At 39.2% G+C, this 13,833-nt stretch overlaps 1 protein-coding gene across 3 annotated transcripts in view; it reads left to right on the top strand.

Moving 5' to 3' along the window:
* The window catches only part of CYP39A1 (cytochrome P450 family 39 subfamily A member 1), an 81,692-nt gene that overhangs the window by 22,236 nt on the left and 45,623 nt on the right, over positions 1-13,833 (top strand). For all 3 annotated transcript variants that reach the window (NM_001101027.2, XM_084965796.1, NM_001315744.2), the window contains 2 exon segments: positions 5,334-5,441; positions 12,951-13,041. In NM_001101027.2, coding sequence (NP_001094497.2) covers positions 5,334-5,441; positions 12,951-13,041 — 199 coding nt within the window.

Here is a 13,833-nt window from a genome sequence, read left to right as displayed (position 1 = left end):
GCAGAAGTGCACATTCAATCCCTAGCCCGTGCAATGGGTTAAAGGATCTGGCATTGCTGTAACTGTGGCTTGGATTCTATCCCTAGCCCAGGACTCCATATGCCATGGATGTGGACATGAAAAAAAGAAAAAATAAACTTATTTTTTGTATTCTTAATTTATCTAACAGATAACAGTTTTTTTTTCAGATAATAATAGCAACAGTATATTCAATTATCTATGCTTATGAGTAAGTATAAGTGCACTTATGTGTTCTTATATGTAAGTGAAATGAACAACAGAAATGATAACAGGAACAGGAGGGAGGAATTAGGATTATTTTGTTATTATCAAGTATTCACATTTCCTGTGATGTGATATAGTATTATGTAAAAATTTACTTGGATTACTTGTCAATGTATATTGCAAACTCTAGGGCAGCAACTAATACCTTTTACTGAAAATGAAAAAATGAAATATAACTGTATGCTAAGAAATCAGAGAAAATGCAATCATATAAAATGCTCAATTAAAATCACAAAAGGTAGGAAAAAAATGGAATACAAAAATAAAAAAAATAATAAGGGCACCAAATAGAAAACAGTAACACATATGATAGATAGTAATTCCAGCTATGTCAGTAACCATTTTGAATCGTCAGTGGTCTAAATGTACCAATCAAAAGACAGAGATTGTCAAAGTGGATCAAAAAGCATGAGCCAACTATATGTTGTCTATAAGAAACCCACTTTACATGTGAAGACAATGGAGTTCCCTTCGTGGCTCAGTGGTTATGGAATCCGACTAGGAACCATGAGGTTTCGAGTTCGATCCCTGGCCTTGCTCAGTGGGTTGAGGATCCGGTGTTGCTGTGAGCTGCGTGTAGGTTGCAGACACGGCTCGGATCCTGCGTTGCTGTGGCTCTGGTGCAGGCCGGTGGCTATAGCTCCAATTCGATCCCTAGCCTGGGAACCTCCATATGCCGTGGGAGCGGCCCAAGAAATGGCAAAAAGACAAAAAAAAAAAAAAAAAAAAAAAAAAAGACAATGTAATATAGATTAAAAGTAAATAGATGTAGAAAAACATGCCATGCTAACACCAATCAAAAGAAAGCAGAAGTAGGTATATTACTTTGAGACAGAGCAGACATCAAAGGAAGGAAAGTTATCAAGGATAAAGAAGGGCATTACATGCTGACAAAGAGAAGACATAACAGTTCTTAATGTGTATGTGCCTACCAGCATTGTCAAACTACATGAGACAAAAACTGTTGGAACTTCAAAGAGAAATGGATGAGCCTGCTGTCACAGTTGGAGACTTCAACACCTCTCTCAGAAATGGACAGTTCCAGCAGACAGAAGTCAATAAGGACATAATTGAACTCAATACCACCCTCAAACAACTGGAGATAATTAACATCTATAGAGTACTTATTCCAACAACAGCAGAATATACATGTTTTCTCAAGCTTATATGAAAGATTTACCAAAATAGACCACATTCTGGGCCATGAAATACACCTTAACAAATTTAAAAGAACACAAATCATATAATGTCTTTTCTTAGACCACAGTGATAATAGAAGATAATTGAAAAATCCCAAAATACACAGGATTTAAACAACACGTTTCTAAATAACACATGGGTCAAAGAACTCTCAAGAGAAATTAAAATATTTTGAAATATTTAAAAATGAAACTGAAAACACAGCTTATCAAAATTTGTGGGAGGTAGTGAAAGCAGTGCTTTGTAGCTACCTTAGTTGTAAGAAATTTATAGCTGGAAGTTGAGTCAGTCACCAATGGCCAATGACTTAATCAACCATGCTTATGTAATGAAGCTTTGATAAAACCCACATTTCAAAAGGACAGGGTTTAGAAAGTGTCTGAGTCAGTGAACACTTGGAGATTTGGGGAGAGTGGCGTGCTTCCAGAAAGCATAAAAGGCAGAGTTCCCATCATGACTCAGCAGAAATGAATCTGACTGGCATCCATGAGGATGCAGGTTCAATCTCTGGCCTTGCTCAGTAGGTTGAGGATCCGGCATTGCTGTGAGCCATGGTGTAGGTCTCAGAGGCTGCTTGGATCTGACATTGCTGTTGCTGTAGCTGTGGCATAGGCCAGAGGCTTCAGCTCCAATTTGACCCCTAGTCTCAGAATTTCCTTATGCCGCAGGTGTGGCCCTAAAAAAAACAAAACAAAAGGAAACAACAACAACAAAAAAAGAAAGCATAAAAGGGGAGTTCGGGAGTTCCCTTCGTGGTGCAGTGGAAACTAATCTGACTAGGAACCATGAGGTTGCAGGTTCGATCCCTTGCCTCACTCAGTGGGTTAAGGACCCGGCGTTGCTGTGAGCTGTGGTGTAAGTCACAGACCCGGCTCAGCTGGCCTGGTGTTGCTGTGGCTGTGGCCAGCAGCTGCAGCTCTGATTCAACCCCTAGCCTGGGAACTTATATATGCCACAGGTGCAAAAAAAAAAAAAAAAGAAAAAAGCATAAAAATTCCATGGTCTTTCCCCATACCTTGTCCTACACATTTCTTCCACATGGATGTTCATCTGTAGGTGTTATCATATCCTTTTATAATAAACTATTAATCTGGAGTTTGCACTGTGGCTGAGTGCTAACGAACCTGACTAGTAACCATGAAGATATGGGTTTGATCACTGGCCCCACTCAGTGGGTTAAGGATCCAGTGTTGCCATGAGTTGTGGTGTAGGTTGCAGACGTGGCTCAGAGCTGCAGTGGTGTAGGCCAGCAGCTGCAGCTCCAATTTGACCACTGGCCTGGGAACTTCCATATGCCATGGGTGCGGCCCTAAAAAATAAATAAATAAAACATTAGTCTAATAAGCAAATCCTTCCCTCAGTTCTGTGAGCAGTTCTAGCAAATTAATCAAATCTAAGGAGGGGGTTGATGGGAACCTACCTCTGATTTATGTAGCCAGTCAGTCAAGCACAGGTAACAACCTGGGCTTGCAACTGGCATCTGAAGAGCAGGGCACAGTCTTGTGGGATTAAACCCTTAACTTGTGGAACCTGATGCTATCTCCAGGTTAATAGCATCAGAATTGAGTTGCATTATAAGACATCCAGCTGATGAACCAAGCATTGTTTGTGACGTGTGGACCTCTGCTCACACACATTGGAAATTGGTACCAGAACCCCTTACTAAAGATCTCCCATTTCAGCACTCTTTTTCAACATAATACTGGAAGCTCATGCTAATGCTGTAAGGCAAGAAAAGGAAATAGAAGCCACACAGATTGAGAAGGAATACATCATAAAACTGTCTTTATTCCCAGATAACATGAACATATGTTAGAAAATCCAAAAGAATCAACCAAAAACTACTAGAACTAAAAAATGATTATAGCAAGGTTGCAGAATATCAAGTTAATGTACAAAAGATGATTGCTTTCCTACATGCCAATAATGAACAAGTGGAATATGAAATTAAAAACACAATACTCTTTAACATTCCATGAAGAAATATATGGGTATATAGCATTCCCCAAAGAAATATCTAGGTATATATACAGATATATATAGATCTAGATATAGATATAACAAATAAGAACTACATGAAGAAAAATACAACACTCTTGATAAACAAAATGAAAGAATGAAATAAATGGAGAGATACTCCATGTCCATGGATAAGAGGACTCAATAATTGATCTATAGATTGAATGCAATCCCAACAAAAATCACAGAAAGTATGGATATTGACACACTGACCCTGACGTTTATACAGAGAAGCAAAACACCCAGAATCACCAACACATTATTGAAAGGAGTATAGTTCTTCAAAAAGTGATACTATCCATCTTCAAGGCTTACTGTAAAGCTTCAGTAACCAAGATAGTGAGGTACTGGCACAGAAAAAGCAAAGAGATGAACGAAATAGAGTAGAGTGGCTAGAAACAGACAGCATTAAATTTAATCAGCTCATCTTTTGAAGGAGTAACGCAATATAGTAAAACAAAATTTTACTTCAACAAATAATGCTGAAACAACTGGACATTCACATGCAAAAAAAAAAAAGGATCTAGACACACAAACCTTACATTCTTTACAAATATTCACTGATAGCGGATCATAGATCTAAAGGTAAAATGCAAAAATATGAAACTACTGGAAGATAACATAGGAGAAACCATAGTTGACCTTGAGTATAATGATGTCTTTTTAGATATAACACCAAAAGACACAATTAGTGAAATAAATGGTTAAGCTGGAGTTCATTAAAAACTGCTTTGTGAAAGACAATGTCAAGAGATTTAGAAGACAAGTCCAGACTGAGAGAAATTATTTGCAAAATAAAAGACAGTTGCCCAAAATATACAAAGAAGAGCTCCTGTTGTGGCTCAGTGGTAATGAACCCAGCTAGTATCCATCCATGAGGATGTGGGTTCAATCCCTGGCCTCAGTCACTGGGTTAAGAATCTGATGTTGACATTTTGGGGAAGGCAAAACCATGGAGACAGTGACAAAAATCAGTGGTCGTTAGGGAAGAGGGAGAGATGAAGAGGCAGCGAATGAAGGACTTTTTAAGGCAGTTAAAATACTCTGTATGATACTGTAATGATAATAGGCATCATTATAAACCCATAGAGTTTACATCACCAAGAGCGATCCCTAAGGCAAACTATGACCTTTAGTTGCCTACGATGTATCAATGGAGTTTCATTCTCAGTAAAAAATGTACCATTCTAGTGAGTGGTGTTGACGATGAGGAAGGCTGTGCATATGTGGGGATAAGCGTTATATGGGAACTCTCTGTACTTTCCTCTCAATCTTATGAATCTAAAATTGCTCTCAAAAAAAAAAAAAAAGTCTTAGAGTTCCCGTCACAGCTCAGTGGTTAACGAACCCATCTAGTATCCATGAGGATGCGGGTTCGGTCCCTGGCCTCACTCAGTGGGTCATGGATCCGGTGTTGCCGTGAGCTGTGGTGTAGGTTGCAGATACGTCTCAGATCCCATGTTGCTGTGGCTGTGGCGAAGGTCAGTGGCTACAGCTCTCATTCAACCCCTACCCTGGGAACCTCCATATGCCTCAGGTGCAGCCGTAAAAAGACAAAAAACAAAAACAAAGCAAAACAAAACAAACAAACAAAAAAAAACCTAAGGCAGAATTTGAACCAATGCAGTAAGACCATTGACCTCCAGAAGCCCTACTCCTGGTTACTTTACCACCAAAAAGTATGTGACTCCCTTAGCATACCCAAGATCACAAGCCTGGGAATGGCAAAACTAATAGCTTTCAGATTAAAGAGAATACATGGTCTTTGGTTATTAACATCAGTCGCAGAGCTCTGGGTTAACTATTTAATATATATTTTTTTTAAACAGACAATAATGCAGGATATTCTGGACCTCCTAGAGATGGAAACAAATGAACAAATGAGCCCCAATTACGGGCTCTTACTACTTTGGGCTTCTCTGTCCAACGCTGTCCCTGTAAGTATGTTAGTAAAGGAAGCAGTAGCATTTCTGTCTGCTGTACTTCTGCTTTTCCCTTCGTCTGTCTCTCTTCCTTCCCTCCTTCTGTCCTTCCTTCCTTCTCTTCCCTTCCCCCCTTCCCTTCCTTCCTCCCTTCTCTCTCCCTCCCCCTCTTCCTTTCTTCCTTCCTTCCTTCTCCCTTCCTTCCTTCCTTCCTTCCTTTCTTTCTCTTTCTTTCTTTCTTTCTTTCTTTCTTTCTTTCTTTCTTTCTTTCTTTCTTTCTTTCTTTCTTTCTTTCTTTCTTTCTTTCTTTCTCTCTTTCTTTCTATTCCTTCCTCCCTCCTTCCCTCCCTCCCTCCATACCTCCCTCCCTCCACCCCTCTCTCTCTCTTTCTTTCTTTCCAATCTTTTCCCTTATTATGGGGAAGAAAAAAAAAGACTAATGGATTTGGTTGTGTGATGGAAAAACAAAAGGGAATGCTGCGTGAAATCTGATAAGGTCACAAAGGATGCAAAACAGGGATCTGAAGTGAATTCTGCCATCTGAAAGGCTGTGTGTAACAGGCGAAGGGAAAATGTTGCACTTGGGGTCCGTTGTAACACCTCTGTATGGAGCACTTTCTGTACTTTCCATGTCAGGCAGTATGCTTAGTGCTGGTGCTGCAAGGATGAGTAAGTCTTGACCCCTGCCATTTATCAGAGAGAGAGAGAGTAGGTAAACAGATAGTTTCAGCTAGAACTGGGCTTGAACCCAGATATCCCAGCCATTGCCATTGAGTCTCAAGGAGATAACTTAAACTCTCTGAGCCTCCATTTCCTTATTGGGAAAAAAGGGGGCGGGGTAATTATTCTCCTGGAATGGTCCTGAACTTGTGTATTTAATGAATGGTAACCTTGGAGTTCCCATCGTGGCTCAGTGGTCAACGAACCTGACTAGCATCCATGAGGACTCAGGTTCGATTCCTGGCCTTGCTCAGTGGGTTAAGGATCCAACGTTGCTGTGAGCTGTGGTGTAGGCCACAGGCACGACTCGAATCCCACATTGCTGTGGCTCTGGCATAGGCCGGCAGCTATAGCTCTGATTCAACCCCTAGCCTGGGAACATCCATATGCTGTGGGTGCAGCCCTGAAAAGATAAACAAACAAACACACAGTAACCTTCATTTCTCTATAAGGTTTTTAAAAATTTGTTTATTAAAGTAGAGTTGATTTACAGTGTTCTGTCAGTTTAAGATTGTTGTGAGGACTCAACAAGATAAACCCAACTGCTACTCAGTGACCATGAGTTCTTTGTTTTCCCCTGTACCTTCTCTCCTTCTGGGCATCATTCCTGTTTGCATTATTTGGTGTCGTGGTTCTATAAACTGCCCTATGAATAGAGGTGGTGAGGCTAGAACCCAAAATACTGCTAAGGGGAGCAGAGTTTTTTGAATTGTTTCTTTTCATAGCTGTTATTAACTAAAGTCCTGCAATCTGTTTGGCACTTTATGTTCAGTGCACACCAGTTTCTGTGTCAGAGGGATTTCATATTAGCTTAAGCTGTACTTAGATTATTTGAGAAATCAAAGGGTAACCTTTTTTATGTATTTGTTTTCTATTACACAAGAACATTCAACCCGTCTCTAATGATAAATGTGCTCATTTTTCTTTTTTCTCCTAAAAAAATCGAAGTAAAATATGTTACGTCTTATTTATGTTTCCTTCTTCTTTATGAATGTTGTGGAAGACTTTCTAAGTATTATGTTCCAGTTTCCTTTACCCCATTATAAACTAATTGAGTAGAGCAGAAATAGAAATTCTGGCCTCTCTGCTCAAATATTATGTCAGCCACTAAAATACGTATTTCCTTTGGCCTGGGGAAGTAAACATAGTCTAATATTTTCCCCTTCTTTATGTACCTCTAATATTATTCTCTGATTTTTCCTTATACACTTTTCTTGGAAACTGATTAAGCTTTAGAAAAATTTAAAAAAACAAATATCAGACAAACAAACAGACAAAAACCCTCCCAAAGCAACAACAGAACAGCCACTTCTGTCACAGGATTAATTTTCAAGATATCTTTAGAAAGATCCCCTGGAAGAAAGGGACACAAAGCCCCATTGATCTGGCCCAGAGGAAGTCAGGTCTCTGGAATTTGTTCCTGGCTCTGGTCTGAAAGAATTTCAGTCATTAATTTCAGAAAGGAATTGTCTGATGATGAGCAAAAGTTCCATCCTGCAGGCTCTTGTTTTCCCTTCCAAGAGGCAGCTGGTGTTTGGGCAGAGACCCCGGAATGGCTTTAGAGTCAGGTCCAAAGCCAGATCCCGGCACTGGGTGACAATGGGCTGATTGTTTAACTGTGAGCCTCAGTGTCCTTATCAATAGAACAGGATTAATGCTACTTACCTCATAGGATGTTGTGAGCATTGTATTTTGAAGAAGTGGAAAGTGGCTAACAGTCCGTGACACAACATAGGTGCTCAATAAATGTTAGCTTTCTTTCCTTATGCAAAGTAACACCAAGGCTTCAATCAGTCATTACTTCAATGGTCCACTCATAATGAACCACCTTGGCTTCCAAAACTTGACCTCTCCAATGCCCAAGGGTAGGAGTGGCCCCTGCTGTCCTGGCTTTTATGATCTCCCGTCAAGGCCAGGAAGGCCATCAAAAGCCCTGCCAGAGATGTAGGTGGCGGGCCTGTCCTTTCCTGGTACCCAGATCATCTTCTTTTTCACTCTGTGCTGACTCAGGGCCCAGGGGACTCACAGGTCAGGCTTCAGATGGGCTTGGCACAGGGCGCCAGGAGGCTCTATTATGTGACCAAAATCTAGGTGAACTTTGGTGGACTGGCCCAAGATATCAACCACAATTTATGAAATTATTGCTATGAGAAAATCATCTCCAAGTTCCAAGAAATTCCTGACTGCCTTTAAGAAGATTTTTTCCAAAATGGATCTCCAAGCTGATGTTTTACCTTTTAAAATTATTTTTTAATTAAAGTATAGTCGATTTATGGTGTTGTGCCAGTTTCTACTATAGAGCAAAGTGACCCAGCCATATATATGTATATATACATTCTTTTCTCATAGTATCTTCCATCATGTTCTATCCCAAGAGACTGAATATAGTTCCCTGTGCTGTACAGTAGGAACCCACTGCTTATTCATTCTAAATGTAACAGTTTGTATCTACTAACCCCAAACTCCCCGTCTATCTCACTTCTTACCCCCTTTCCCTTGGCTACCACAAGTCTGTTCTCTTACTAAGGGAAGTCAGTCAGAAAGAGAAAGACAAATACCATGTGATATCACTTAAACATGGAATCTAAAACATGGCACAAATGAGCCCATCTACAAAACACTTTACTTTTTTTTTTTTTTTTTTTTTTTGTCTTTTTGCCATTTTCTTGGGCCGCTCCCGCGGCTTATGGAGGTTCCCAGGCTAGGGGTCGAATCAGAGCTGTAGCCGCTGGCCTGTACCAGAGCCACAGCAAGGCAGGACCCGAGCCGCGTCTGCAACCTACACCACAGTTCACACCACAGCTCACGGCGACGCCGGATCCTTAACCCACTGAGCAAGGCCAGGGATTGAACCCGCAATCTCATGGTACCTAGTCAGATTCGTTAACCCCTGAGCCACGACGGGAACTCCAGCACTTTACCTTGTTAATCTGTTTCTCTGATGCTCTTACTAAGCACTTTCCCTAATGACCATCCCACCCTCTATTCCCACAGCATTTATTGTCTGTACCATCTGTTGCCTATACATGTAGCTCCTTTTCCTCCTGTGTGTATCTCACATCCCCAGCAGATCTGAACGTTCTTTGGACAGAAGGTATGTCCTACACAAGTTTGTGTTTCCCGTGGCTGGCCTGTTACAGAGACCCCATCCGTCTCTGTGAAATCTTGTTCTGAACAGAGGAATAAAGGAAACCGAAGCACACACTCAGGTCCTCTTTTCTGACACAGCAGGCAGAGCTGTCCGCCCTTCTCTCCTCCGTTCTCACCTCTCCAAGACACAGTGGAGAGACACTGTGGCGGCTGCCTCTGAAGGTCAAGGAGCCAGGTGGTTCTTCTCCTTTTTTCCCAGCTCTCACCATGGACCTGACCCCTTGCCAATTGCTACTTTGGGGGGCAGTTCATTCTTTTCCCAAATGTGGTGCTCAGAGAAAATTTTATTTTTATTTTTTCATTTTTTATTTTATTTTTTGTACTTAATAATTTTAATTTTTTCCATTATAGCTGGTTTACAGTGTTCTGTCAATTTTTTACTGTACAGCATGGTGACCCAGTTTCACATACACATACATTCTTTTTTCTCATATTATCATGCTCCATCATAAGTGACTAGATATAGTTCCCAGTGCTATATAAATTAAAACTTTTTTTTTTTTTTTTTTTTTTTTTTTTGCTGCACCTGCAGTATTCAAAATTTCCTGAGCCAGGGATTAAACCCAGCAACCCGAGCCACAGCAGAGATGATGCTGTATCTTTAACCTACTGTGCCACAAGGGAACTCCTAAAATGATTTTTTAAGTAGAAAATAGTGTAGATTTTTAAAAGAAAAATCTATCAAGAAAAGAGACGTCAAAATTAGTAATTAACACCATTGTACAGGCATTTATGGTTTAGCTGAATTCCTTGAGTTTGCCTTAAAAGTATTATTCAGTTTTAGTGACTTTCTAAAGCTCTAATTAAGCACATAAAACCCTGAACCCCTCTTTGTGTAACTGAGAACCTCTGCACTGTGATCAAGATGTATTTTCTGGCATTCCCATGGTGGCTCAGTGGTAACAAATCCAACTAGTATCCGTGAGGACTTGTGTTCAATCCCTGGCCTCGATCAGTGGGTTAAAGATCCTGCGTTGTTGTGGCTGTGGTGTAGGCTGGCAGCTGTAGCTCCTATTGGACCCCAGCCTGGGAATTAACACATGCCAAGAGTGCGGCCCTAAAAAGACCAAACAAACAAACAAACAAACAAACAAAAGGTGTATTTTTCCCCAACATTAACTCTGACTCTTTAAATAAGATGGATTGAGTATGGAGTGGCTTATTCATTAAATCCAATAATTCAGCACTTCCATCCATAGAAACTATAGAAAGAGCCCCAGCGTCAAGACAGGCTAAGAGAGCTCTCTGAGCATATTTCCTCTGTAAACATGAACTATCTGATCTCTAGGACAAATCTCTTATAATCTGGAACACGCCACCGAAAGCAGGTCTCCGGAGTGTAGAGGGCTGGGCTCTCCGTTCACTTTGCTTATGTGAACAGCGCCATATATGTCCCTGCAGTATCAATTTAGTGTCACCAAGGGGAAAACAACGAGCAGTGTTGAACTGGGCTGTGTCCTAGCGCTTCCTTTTAGATGGTTGCTTTTCCTCTTTTAACCACAGAGGGGAGTATTGGGATTATTTAAAGGTGCTTAATGGTCCCCACAAAAGAGACAACGACTTAAGTTACACGGTGTTGTCTGCGTTTTTTCAGGGTTGGTTTTCCTAGATGAAACTTCTTTCACAGTGCATGTTTATAGGGGAAAAAAATGAAAGGGCAACCTAACGTTCTCTGATAATTTGATATGTTTCCTTTAATGTGTAATCTAAAAATAGAAGCAAAAGCATCTACCTGAGTTAGTGGAAAGTTATTTTTTTTAATTTTGTATTATAATTGATTTACTAATGTTCTGTCAATTTCTGCTGTACACTAAAGTGACCCGGTTATACATTTATATGTATTCTTTAGCTTATTTACAGTATTGTGTTTATTTACAATATTCTTTAGTTTATTCACAACCATTGTGTATACAGTCTAGTGATTTAGCATTTTTGAAGATTATACTCCATTATTGGTTATGACAAAACAGATAATTCCATGTGCTCTACAGTATATCCTTGTTGCTTATCTATTTTTTTATATCTGACATCTGTATATCTGCTTATCTGCTTTTTGGATCTGTTAACCCCTTACCCCTAATTTGTACCTCCCTGGTCCCTTTGGTAACCACAGGTTTATTTTCTATATCTGTGAGACTCCTTTTGTTTTGCACGGAGGTTAATTTGTATTATATTTAAGATTTCACATATAAATTATATCATACAGTATTTGTCTTTCTCTGTCTGATTTATTTCATTAAACATAATATTCTCTCCATCCATCCACATTGCTGCAAATGGCAGTATTTCATTCTTTTTATGGCTGAATAATATTCCATTATACATACCACATCTTCTCAATCCGGGCACCTGTTAGTGGGTGCGTGGGTTGCTTCCATGCCTTGGTTGCTGTAAATAGTGCTGATATGAACATTGGGGTGCATGTATCTTTTCAAATTGGTGTTTTGTTTTTTCCAGATATACGCCCAGGTGTGGGATTGCTGGATCATATAGTTCTATTTTGAGTTTTTTAAGGACCCTGCATACCGTTTTCGGTAGTGCCTGCACCAGTTTACATTCCCAGTAACAGTGTGTGAAAGTTCCCTTTTCTTCACATCCTCACCAGCCCTTGTGATTTTTAGACTCTTTGGTGATGGCCATTCTGATAGGTGTGAGATTATACTTCATTGTGGTTTTGATGTGCATTTCTCTAATAATTAGTGATACTGAGCATCATTTCATGTACCCGTTAGGCATCTGTATGTCTTTGATATGCAGTAGTATAATTTTATCTTATAATACCACAATGAGGAAAGATGTGAAATACTCTTGTCGTCTAGAGTGAGAAATTACAAACATACTGTGTTCAATAATACTCTATGACTTGTAAGCACCTTTGTTCCATAAGGTGTGAAAGGACCCTATTTTTGATATTGAATATTCTCATAATTTAGTTTGTGAGCCTTTAGGTATAAGTTTCTGGGGCTTATTCAAATGACTTTGTTTCATATGCAGAATGTATGATTTGTTAATTTATTTGTACTTCAAAGAAATTAAATCCTGAAAAATGACTGTGTTTTGGATTAACATTCTAAAGTGTCATAATTTGTTTGTTTTAAAATTTCTAATATGTGCCTATATAATATTTTATATTGTATATTAGTAAAAAAATATCCTAGAATTCCTCTGTGGCACGGTGGGTTAAGAATCCAACTTGCAGCGCCTCCCGTCCCTGCAGAGTTGCAGGTGTGATCCCTGGCTTGGCAGAGTGGGTTAAAGAATCCAGCATTGCCACAGCTGTGGGGCAATTTGCAGTTCTGGCTCGGTTTAAGTCCCTGGCCCAGGAGCTTCCATATACCAAGGGTGCAGCCATTAAAAATTTTTTTATAAATCCTGCTTTTCTTATTTTTTAGTGAAGATAACTTACTCTATGTAAACAATATAGTGAAATTATAGTGACTGAATAAATTTATAAATTTGACTTCTTAGAGATATGTTAACATTTATTTTGTTCATAAAATCTAGTTGTTTTCAAAGATACTCTTTACTAACATGCTTTTAAGGTTAATTTATGTATTTTCCTTGTTTCCTTTATGTGTTTGTGGCTAATACTGTGTATACTTTTGTTCATGTTTGAAGAAGGTCATGTTTTTGACATGTGCTTTTCTTTTTAAGGTTACATTTTGGACACTTGCATTTATCCTCTCTCATCCCAATATCCACAGGACCATTTTGGAAGGCATATCATCTGTGTTTGGCACAACAGGTACTAAAACTGAATTAAACTGCACGATTGAAGAGACATCTAATAATGCGTTCTTGTCACACATTATGGGCAAAGTTAAATGCTCATAATTTTGTAGAATTTCAAAGTAGTCCAAATTGAACATATTTTCTATGTGCTTCATGATACAAATTGATGAAGCAAGAATCCTAGAATTTAATTACTGTCAAGGATTTTAGAGGTCATCTGGACCAACTCCCTTACTTTCCAAGTGATGAAATCTCCCTTATTTGCCCAACTTCCCTGCTTAAACATAAATATCTAATGCATAAGGTTTGTCTTCTAGTCTTTTTGCCCCTTACCACAATCAACTACAAGTCCATAGTTTTGGAATTCAGGATTTTCTAGATTTTGTAAAAGTAATATGGTGCATATTCCATGTATTACTTAACAGTCCTAGTGGGGTACAGATGTTGGGTAAGGCTATATACCAAAGGAATTATTTTAAAAGTTATTGTTAGAAGTTTTGTGGGTTAGAACACTAGGTAGCGATTGCGACCTTACCCTTTCTGGTTCAGTTGTGGGCTCATCACTTGTCATCTGTTTTAAAAGGCAAAAATAAGCTTGAATGGATAAGGTTCCACTATTTGTTTATTCAGCATCATTCGACCTGTTTGGGAGTAGATTTTTTAAAAAACTTCAGTATGTCGCTTCAATATGTCATTATGTATTCTTATATAGAAATAATAAATGACTTGGTTTTCTTGGAAGAACAAAATATAATAGTAGGACAAAAGGTGTGATGCCAGTTAGGTTATCCTTCCTCCCCTTCAT

The sequence above is a fragment of the Sus scrofa genome, chromosome 7 (assembly GCF_054392235.1).
Source record: "Sus scrofa isolate SSC_HxYL_T2T_F1_AM1 chromosome 7, Sscrofa_HxYL_maternal_Yorkshire_Landrace_v2.0, whole genome shotgun sequence".
NCBI lineage: Eukaryota > Metazoa > Chordata > Mammalia > Artiodactyla > Suidae > Sus > Sus scrofa.
The sequence above is the reverse complement of the archived record's forward strand: the minus strand, read 5'-3'. Positions and strand labels throughout refer to the sequence as shown.